Below are 10,097 nucleotides of genomic sequence, written 5' to 3'. Positions count from 1 at the left end.
TCTTTTTTTAATTTTTTATTAAAAGCATGTATCTATAGGTGTTTGGGTCAAACTGAGGATTTCTTTGCAAGTGTTTCATGGGGAGAGTGAGATTAAGTGTAAGAACAAGCACGTGGATTTGCAGAATCAGAAACTGCCACTAAGACTGTGGCCAGAGATTGAGATTTGAGTGGGTAACTCTGGTGGAAATAGTACTGGTTTACTTTTGCAAGTGTAGTGAACTTTTCTGACTTACTATTTGGAAGAAATGGGAATACATGAATGCTGGTTGTTTTGGGTGTGTGGTGAGAAGGCAGTACAGCTTGGTAGTATTGGGTTAAGGCTATAATCTTCAGGGTCTTTTCCAACCTGCATGTTTCTGTGAACAGTAATGGCTGGTTTTAAGCCCAAGTTTCAATCTCAACACCCTGTATATCAAGGTTGATTGAGTCAGAATTATATGGAAGCCTTTGAAGAAAAAAGTACGAAGGAATTGTGGGATGTTGAAATCAAACGTGTCTTCTAGAGCTTGCTTACCATCTTGAGTTAGTTTTTATGGTTAGCATAATTCCTCTGCTGGGTAGGCAAGAAGAGTATTTAGTGTTCTCCCATTTTTCTGCATCAGCAGGTAGGGATGGGCAGCTTTGAGAATAGTCTAGAATGTGCATCTGAGGCTTTCTGGTCATTAAATGAAGGTGATGTTTGTCTTGCTCTGAGAGCAGCGGCAGTTCTCATGTACAGTGAGCGTAACTATGTATATGCTGTGTTCAGTATGCATCATATGTGGTTCCTCTTTGATGCCTCTCCTTCCAGGCAGCTGTTTGCGAGGCTTTTGAAAAGGTTTGGTTTATATCCACTTTGTACTGGATACCTTTAAATTTGCTTTGTATTTAAACTCCTACTCTGCATTTGAATATTCATGTATCTAATTTTCTGCTGTGTCTCAATTCATTTTAGGAAAGACCGTGACCGGGACAGAGACCGCGATGACCGGTCTAAAGATCGCGACAGGGATCGTGACAGAGATAGAGATCGTGACAGAGAAAGGGACAAGGAAAAAGATCTGCGATCTACATCTAACTCATCGTATTATGCGTCTGCTGGGTTACCGACTATAAAACCAGCAATGATTCCACACAGTATTAACCCTTTCACAAATCTACCACATACACCACGATATTATGACATCCTGAAAAAAAGGCTACAGCTTCCTGTCTGGGAATATAAAGAAAGGTTTACGGATATATTGATTAGGCATCAGTCATTTGTGCTGGTCGGAGAGACTGGGTCTGGTAAAACAACACAGGTGAGTTCTTACCTATTTGATACTGCGGTTTTGTGAAGGTTGAGACTGCTGATAGATGTGGGGGCGGTGGAACTTCTTTGGTTTCTTGAAATTCGTTGTGTAAGAACACCTCACAAATTGAGAGCACAGTTAATCTGATGAATGCTTTATTTGCGTAATGAATACAGAAGTCAGAAGATTGTTTCAGCATCTTTCTTTTTCACAATCCAGTCCTGTTCTCTGGCCCCTCATTGTTAAGCTTTGATGGGTAGTTACCTTGTGGTAAAGCAAAATAAAGAGTTTTTAATGGTGAGACCGAAGTGTGCTAACCCACAGGCTGAGGTGATGGTTCCAAACTTAAATCTGCAGTTTATTTAGCTGTGCAGATAGCAGCTTGAAAGTAGGAAAAAGATTAAACAAGTAGGGACTTGCTAGTGTTTTATGAAACTTACTGCTACAGATATGAACTTACAGTGAATTGGATGTCAGATACTGTTCTGACATGACCTGATTGGATCCTGTGTTTTGGTCATACTCAAACCTGAGACAAGAGACTTGTGTTTTCTTGCTACTGAAACTTCTCAGAGCTCATAGAGCTTTCCAGTGCTGCATTTAAAATAGCTTTTTTTTCAGTTTTGTGGCTTTAAAATTCTTCCTCAGCACTGAAAATAGTGGTAACAGATCTGTAGAGCCTCTTTAATCCTTAAGAAGAGTTTTGGGGACCAGTGAACAGGGAAGATATAAGAAACACCACTGTGTATTTACAGCAGGACAAACTTGCTTGAAACTCTAATCTGTCCTTATGTCTCCTGTTCAAAGTCTGTCTGGTAAAGCAATGTAGAAAGTTTTGTTCTGCAACACGATACTTCTTATCTAGGCAGAAAATAAAAACTGAAGGATGTTTTAGTCTTTGTAAAATAGATTATAGCTAACTTACAGAAATAAATTTTTAGTCATAAAATAAAATTTGGGTGTCTGGAAAAATGAAGGACATGGTAGTACATCGGGTACCTTTTGTAGCTATGCCTGAAATATTTCAAGTGCCCTTGCTGCAAATTTTAGGAACCAGTATCTTGTTTGGAAGGTGCCTTGTTGCATCATCCGTATTGCTGTTCTGACATGTAAGCTGAGGCCAGGATTTTATAGGATTCTTCAGTAAAGCTTCATTATATAGTTACTTGAGAAAGAAAGACACCAGGTTGTGGGGTTGGTTTTTTTTTTTTTTGCATGAATGTTCAGAATACTTTGAAAATAAGATTTCTTGTTGTATAATCTGAGAATTTGAAGATCTAAAGGTTGTGTGGTGTTAATATCTATGACTTAAACATCAAATACATCCTAATTTCATGTCATTGCTGAGTCATAAATCTCAGGACAAGCCCTGACTTGTCTTATTACTTCACCCCTATTTTCTGAAAGGACTTTAACCCAAGGCATCTTGCCTGAAAATGGGGTTAAGTTACCAAAAGCACATAAGCTGTCTTGGAAGCTTCACTGCTTCTTCTGAATTTTGTCTCTTGATGAGATTGCAGGTAGGTTTCGAAACAATTGAGTCTCTCCGTATGAACATGTCTCTGAACATGATCCTGCTGCCACTTAATGAAAACCTTGTTTGCATGTGATAATGTCACATCCTTTTTGGGATCAAGTGCTGTCTTAAAACCATTCAGGGGTTGGTTGTTTTTCTTTTCCTTGCATTCCCTGATCAGAGCAAGATAAATGATTATCTGGGGTTAACAAACCCGCTAATGCTCAAACTGAAGGTTTACATGAAATATGTATGCTTGCTTTTATTGGTATAAAGTTGGCATTATTTGAATTATAATAATTTTGAAAGAAAATTCATTATATCTTTCTTGGTGACAGTAGAAGACTGCAAAGTAATAAGTACTCTTTTTGAAAGTGAGCTGATACTTATCAAGTCACTTCCCCATGCACGTTTTCCCTTCGGTCTTGTAGAGCGCTCAGGTTTGGGAACGCTTGGCTCCAACAGTGGAAAACAACAGGAGATAAAGTTTTTCTGAAAGTCTTGTTCCACATAGACTTGGAAAAACCCAAAGCACTGAAGTAGTGTATTGGAAGTCAAGGCCATTAATTTTCAAGTCTTCAATATTTGTAATGGTCTGGCTCGTAATTTAAACTTAACTCTTTAAATGCTTTGAGAATGCTCTTTAGTGGAAATGGGCTGGATTTCTTTTAGGAAGAGGTTAGTGCTTGTGATAATTGCAACATATGCTCTTTTAAATGTGGGCTCACATGAGGTGCTGGCGTAATAAAGTGTCTTCTGTAGATGGAATGGTAGGGTAGCATCTGCTTTCACTTGAGAGCCTAAGGTAAGGGATGCCAGTCTGTCAGGGAGTTTTCTTGGTGAGTGAAGTTCAGAAGCTAGGGGACTCTGAGCATAGCTTAATGTCCTGCTGTACTTGTGGTCCACAGGAGACTTTATGTCGGTCTGGCATCTTTTCAACTGATGAAAGTTTAGAGAATTGTGTCATACAACCTTTCAATAGATGGAGGTGGCTCAGAAGAGCCAGACGGACAGTGGTCTTCCCTTTCTTGCCTTGCAGCCCTTTGAAAACATGCCTTTCTTATGACTTTGCAGTAGTCCTGAATGCACTGAGGGCTGTTCATTTTTGATGTTAGAGCCCGCTGCAGGTGTAGTCCCTACCTACTCATGTTTATGGAGTTCATATTTGATAATCTCCCTTATTTGAGGAAGTCCTTGAGGTTAAGGGTTCCTTGTGCTTTTGATACTCTTATATGTTTTTTTTAAAGGAAAGTCAAGAGTTTTGGTTAGGTCTTTGTCAGTGGTGTTAACTGTTAGGTTTTGTAAGAACCAGATGCCAAGTGTTCTTGTATATTCCCAGTCATGACTGAAATGTGGTAGAAAAGGTAGGCTGACACAGTCCTTTTTCCTAGTGGTTGTATGTTTTTTAAAGCTGGAGGTGAAAAGTATTCTGATGGCTATCTGAATCAGCATAGCACGCTGAGATGGCTAGGCCTTTCCTTTCAGACCAGTGTTGTGGGTTTTCCTGTTTACTGGAAAACCGCTTCTAAATTATTTTCCTTTCATACTACTGGGGCCTGACAGCCCTGCTGTTTTAAAGTTTATTTCAGGACTTGCTCTGTTTACAATCAAGAAGCTTCACCTGATATGCTTGGAGTTGAGTTTTTATTAGTGACTTGGGAAGCAAATGCCTTTCTCTACACTGCACATTAGGGGAGTGTGTATGTGTTACAGGATAGGGATTTAAGTATATGGTGTCAGTGTTCAAAAACTGCTATCTTTAGTTTTGAATGGTTTTTCCAGAAATCTGAGTAGTTCTCAGCAGTTTAGTAGTCTTTTGTCATATTTTGATAGCATTTGCTTTTTTCCCCCTGTATTTATAATGGAAGTATGCTCTCCATTAAAAAAAAAGTTTTTCATTAGTCTATACTTGTCTGTTTGTGGGTATTTTTTAGTGCCCACTTCCATTGTGCTGTAGAAACACAGTATCCTAGAAGAAAAATTTTCCTGGTTTAAATGATATTGCTTTTCCTTTTTTTCCACATTGGTGCAATGTTTTAAGTTGTTTTTACCTCTGTAAATGTGAGTTTTTAAGCACACTTGAAAAGCAATTTCTGAGGAGTGCATTTTATTTGCTCTGTAGACTTGGAACTAGTTGTGCCTGGAGATGTCTCCTCATAAAATGTCATACTGAGAACATGCTAAGAATATTCCATCTTCATCGAACTGTTACTGACCTAGAAATTCTTCTGAATAAAGCTTTGTTTTGGGTGATGATTACTGTTTCCAGGTTTCTTACCAGGTAGATAAAATTTCAAAAGAACAATAATTACCTAAATGACCATGACTAGTTATTTGTTCATTTGTTGTTGATTCCTGGCTAAGACAATTTTTATATCACTATATTTTTTCCTTAATGTATCAATAAGAATTACTTTTTAAAGCCATGGAGTGTAATTTTCTTACTGTGAAACTTGGAACAATGGATCTCAAAATTCTGAGGGTTAACTTCAGTTTTGGTTGCTTACGAGCATGGTGACTGTTGCTAAGTACCTGTGTACTGCTCTAAGAGTATTTCCTTGATAACTTCAAAGGTAGTGATGTAGGTGATTGGTATTAGTGTGCCTTATTTAGTGGCATTGGGTCCAACAAATTCTGCTCTCAGCTCTCATTGCTGTGTGTGCCGTTGGCAACTCCGTGGATTTACAGCTAACTTGGATACAACAAAAAGGTTACAGATTACATTTGGCCATTTGAAGTGTGTTTAAAACAGAGTTTTATTCCTGACAGATCCCTCAGTGGTGTGTGGACTACATGCGCTCGTTACCTGGACCAAAGAGGGGGGTAGCATGTACCCAGCCGAGGAGAGTGGCGGCAATGAGTGTGGCGCAGCGGGTTGCTGATGAGATGGATGTCATGCTGGGCCAGGAGGTCGGGTACTCGATTCGATTTGAAGACTGCAGTAGTGCGAAAACAATTTTGAAGTAAGTATGGCAACTGTCAGGTAAAGGTACAACACGGCCTACTCAGAGGTGGGGGGGAATCACAGGGTAGGGAATTATGTGAGCAGGGTTATGAGGGGAGTGAATCTAGGGACAGGCACTTGGTACGTGTGAGTGGAGAAGAGAGGTGGGAGCCATAGCATGAGCTGGGAGAAACCTGGGGTGTGGGGCTTGAGTAGAATTATCGCTCCTAAAGAAAACACGGTGCCCCCTGGAAACTAATTTTAGTGATCTGTAAAGAAGGTGATCTGAAGAAGTATTTGAATGATTAAGGTGCTATTCAGAATGAAGCCCTTCAGCATTCAGTTTCTCTTCATGTTACGAATTCAGCTGACCATTGACTGTGGTATCTTCCTACTTGGGGTAATCCTTACTTCGGTGAGGAGAACCGCCACAGTTCCGAAACTGGCCTGTACCTGACTCCGGGACACATAATCCATGGTGGTTTAGCTGTCAGCTGTTCTAGATCCCTGTGCTGTGTGGGGTGAGCCAGGCACACTTAATATGCCACTTGCAGATGGCTTTCAGAATGCTGACTTAAAAAGGATTGCATGTAGTGTGGTTCAAGGAGTGGTGCTTTCTGTCAAGATGTCCCTCTTGCTCGTACGAGTAGTTGAAGGCTGGGAATAAAGTTAATGTGTGAAAAGAAATGGAACTGAGATGGGAAAGCAAAAAGGGAACAGATGGTCTGCAAACAGAAAAGGGTAGAAACAATTGCAGAAATGGTGTTTATAGAATTTCAGGGTTTTTTCCTTTCTCTTTCTGTTCTTGATTGTAGACCTGGAAGTCTGCCACTAATAGCCTGCAAAGTAGTTGTAATGTTGCTAAACCTCATTTCCCACAGCTGTCTCCCACAGCCCCCTTTTTTTGTACGCTTTTCCCCTTCTCCCAGATTTCACTTACACTCTGCAGTAATTACTTTTAAGTTGTCAGATAGAGAGCTTGTTACATTGCTGGGAATAGTTTACTGATGTTTCTATTTTTAAAAAGTTGATTACAAGCTTAGTTCAAGTAATGTGGTGAACGATGTGGAAAAGAGGTTTCTCTCTCAGATGGATCAAGTAAAATTTGTGTTGAGATTGTTTTTGTTTGTATTCAGGTATATGACTGATGGTATGTTACTTCGTGAAGCGATGAATGATCCGTTGCTGGAGCGCTATGGTGTTATAATTCTTGATGAGGCCCACGAGAGAACGCTGGCTACTGATATTTTGATGGGAGTTTTGAAGGAAGTTGTAAGACAGAGGTCCGACTTGAAGGTCAGTCATGATGAAGCCAAACAGCATCTCCTTTCGGGTTGCAGACATACCAGATAAAGTACCTGTGCTTACTGTTAGCTGATTTTTAGAATCTGCTAGAGCAGGTCAAGTGGTTTTTGATCTAAGGATAATCTGCATGGGAAAGATATGTCTAGGAAACGCTTAATGCAGTTTGTACTGAGAAAGATACTAGAGACAAAGTAATTGTAGCTTAACCTTTATGCATTTGAGTAGGAATTTTTCTGGACTTTTGCAATTAGAGTGCTATATTTAGGTGATAAAACCATGCTTAGATCACAGGAGTTTTACTGTTACATGTTGTATGCCAGATGTTGCACAAATTCTTGTTAAACTTTTGGAGTAACTTTTTTTTCTCCCCCTCCAAACCTGCAGGTTATAGTTATGAGTGCTACGCTAGATGCTGGCAAGTTTCAGATCTATTTTGATAATTGTCCTCTTCTAACTATCCCGGGTCGCACCCATCCTGTGGAGATATTCTATACTCCAGAACCAGAAAGGGACTACCTTGAGGCTGCCATTCGAACAGTGATCCAGATTCACATGTGTGAAGAAGAGGAAGGAGATCTCTTACTCTTTCTTACTGGACAGGAGGTATTTTCTTCCTTTTTTAATCCATTGCTCCATACAAAAACTGCTCTAAGTGGCTTGTGTAGACTAAAATATTTATTTTTCTTTTCTAGTTTCTTTGGAATGGTGATAGGTTTTTTACCTGCTGTACACTTCAGGCCCTTAGTCATGCACGTAGCTCTTGAAGCCCTCTCTAAAATGCAAATTCTTGTCTTCTAAAATAGAAACCTGGAGTATGAACCTTGCGTTTGCACTGATGTGAACTCAAAAGTTCTGGGTACCTGGTAGGATCCATGTTTTTCTGAAAATGTAGTTCTCTGTGCTTCTCGATGTGTATTTTGCAACTTACCTGAAGAATAACACTTGGGTCCTGCTACTTAGCTCTCAGTAATAGTTTTAATAAGAATGTTTGTGTTTTGTTTTTTATGAATAGCTTTGAGGATTTGGTTGTAGTCTTTCTGTACCACAGCTGCTGGAAGCCATGTCTCACAAGTGGACTCAGAGCTTGCAAAAGAGGATTGTACAGAAGCACTTAAGCTAAAATACATCAGGGAGTGAGGATTTTCTGGCAATCTTAAATCCTGTGCTTGAAATAAACTGGTGTTTTTCTGGTCCTAATCTGTTGCTTTGAAGCTCTTTTGAGTGTCCCTGTTAGTAGATTGAGATGGAGAAGAGGTAAAAAGACCCTGTAAACATTGTGAAAGTTTACTTGACTGGCTCCACCTATAATTAATATTTTTAGTAGGGCTGAAAGGCAGCTAGTGAAAATTTTTTCCTGACTCATTGAACTTGCAGTCACTCCTTTAGAAGAGATACCCTTCAGAGGATGTGGAACAATCCAATGTCTTTAAAGTAGGCACAGTCCTAACTATGCCTGGAGTGGTGCACATGGTACTAATAACGCGTGATGTTTAATGTACACAGGCTTCTTGAGTAGGTTGCCAGGCATAAAGATGTGTTGCCTCTTAAGTTTAAGAGGATACTTGATTAAAATGTGTTCTGGCAGGTCATCTCCTCCCTTAGAAAACCAAAGCAGTGACTGTCACTGTAAAAGCAGATCCTCTGGTCTTTGCACTTGTCCTTCTGTGTTTGGTGTACTGCTGTGAGTTAAAGTACACCTAATGATTGCAGCTCTGAAACTTGCCCATTTGTTTTAGTTCAGGTTGTAGTTCAGGCTAGTCTGGCAGGTGAATATGAGGATTAGTTAAACAGCTGTTTCAGGTGGGTGAATGGATCAGTGCCACCAGAAAGGCCCACTGCTGTCCAGCTCTTTCAGCAGACTTTGTTTTCTTACCAGGATGTTAAATCATGCTGGTCTTTAAGCTTTCATGAAGAACAAACACTTGTCCTTCTAATGATGAGTTATAAATTATGTCCTTGCTACATCAGTTGCTATGTATTACTCTAAATAATTTGTTACAGCAGTTATGGGGAGGGGAAGCTGCCTTCAGATGTCGCCAGCTCTGAGCAGCAGCTGTGGTTAGCAACTGGCTCTAGACCCCACTGGTCTAGTACCAGCCAGTGCCACAGAGCTACTCTTGTCCTGTTGTATAAGTTCTTTGATTTCCACTGGGTTAATTTACAGGACATAATTACGTAAAAAATGTTTAATAAAGTCATGCACATAATACATGTTCATATGTACAGATATAATTATGCATAAATGTATCCCTGTACTGTCCTACTGCATCACTTAAACCTGGCATTGGTACGACATGGCCCTCTGTTCAGGGCCACTGCAGCGCCTCTGCCTGGAGCTAGTCTGAATTTAGCTAGTTAGCTGAAGTCTAGTTTAGTTGCTGTAGAGAAGCTTTGAAGTGTTACATCCCTTTGGATTCATGTTTCGGGGCTTCTGATGAGGCACATGTTTGACCTTCATGATGTGGTTCACCTGTATACTGCTGTTGGATCTGAAGTGATAGGCCCTACTGTCATCTCAGGAGCTGGAAGGTGTGTTCCAGGTACCACTACCACTGCGTGGTTTGGGTCCAGTAGTCTTAATAGCTTGGATCTTGCCACTGGTTTTTACTGGCTCAGGGCAGAAATGGTCTGTAGTCCTTCTGGGCTCTGGAAACCAGTATGAACATGGTGCGCGATTTGATTCCTTGACAGAGATGCATTTACAAAGCCAAATGAAGTTAAACAAAGAGGTGTTTTGGGTGAAACCATGGAAGTGTGAACTGAGAGTTTAAGAGGCTTCAGAGGAGGAGTAATTGCAGTGGTGTGAGGCAGAATGAGGGTGCTTACTAGCTGCTGCCTTCACTGCCCACTGAACTCCAAGTAATTGTATATGAGTGATAAGATAGGTAGAACTTAATTAGTACAGATTGAAGTTGATGATGGAACCTGGAGATAGTCAGGAAGCTTCTGCGTTGTCACACCCAAAAGTAAGGAAGCTTAAATAAATTTGGAAACCAGAGGAACCCTAATTGTATAAGCCTGTTACTGCATGAAGATAACACTGTTGTTAATAGTGC

At 40.2% G+C, this 10,097-nt stretch overlaps 1 protein-coding gene across 1 annotated transcript in view; it reads left to right on the top strand.

Moving 5' to 3' along the window:
- Positions 1–898: 898 nt before the first annotated feature.
- The window catches only part of DHX15 (DEAH (Asp-Glu-Ala-His) box helicase 15), a 39,212-nt gene continuing 30,013 nt past the window's right edge, over positions 899–10,097 (top strand). Inside the window, exons 1-4 of the mRNA XM_010150903.1 lie at positions 899–1,285; positions 5,562–5,755; positions 6,873–7,032; positions 7,426–7,644. Coding sequence (XP_010149205.1) covers positions 899–1,285; positions 5,562–5,755; positions 6,873–7,032; positions 7,426–7,644 — 960 coding nt within the window. The remainder of the gene's footprint in view (positions 1,286–5,561; positions 5,756–6,872; positions 7,033–7,425; positions 7,645–10,097) is intronic.

This window comes from Eurypyga helias, unplaced genomic scaffold, assembly GCF_000690775.1.
Source record: "Eurypyga helias isolate BGI_N326 unplaced genomic scaffold, ASM69077v1 scaffold3264, whole genome shotgun sequence".
NCBI classification, from domain to species: domain Eukaryota; kingdom Metazoa; phylum Chordata; class Aves; order Eurypygiformes; family Eurypygidae; genus Eurypyga; species Eurypyga helias.
This window is presented reverse-complemented; position numbering and strand designations above follow the sequence as displayed.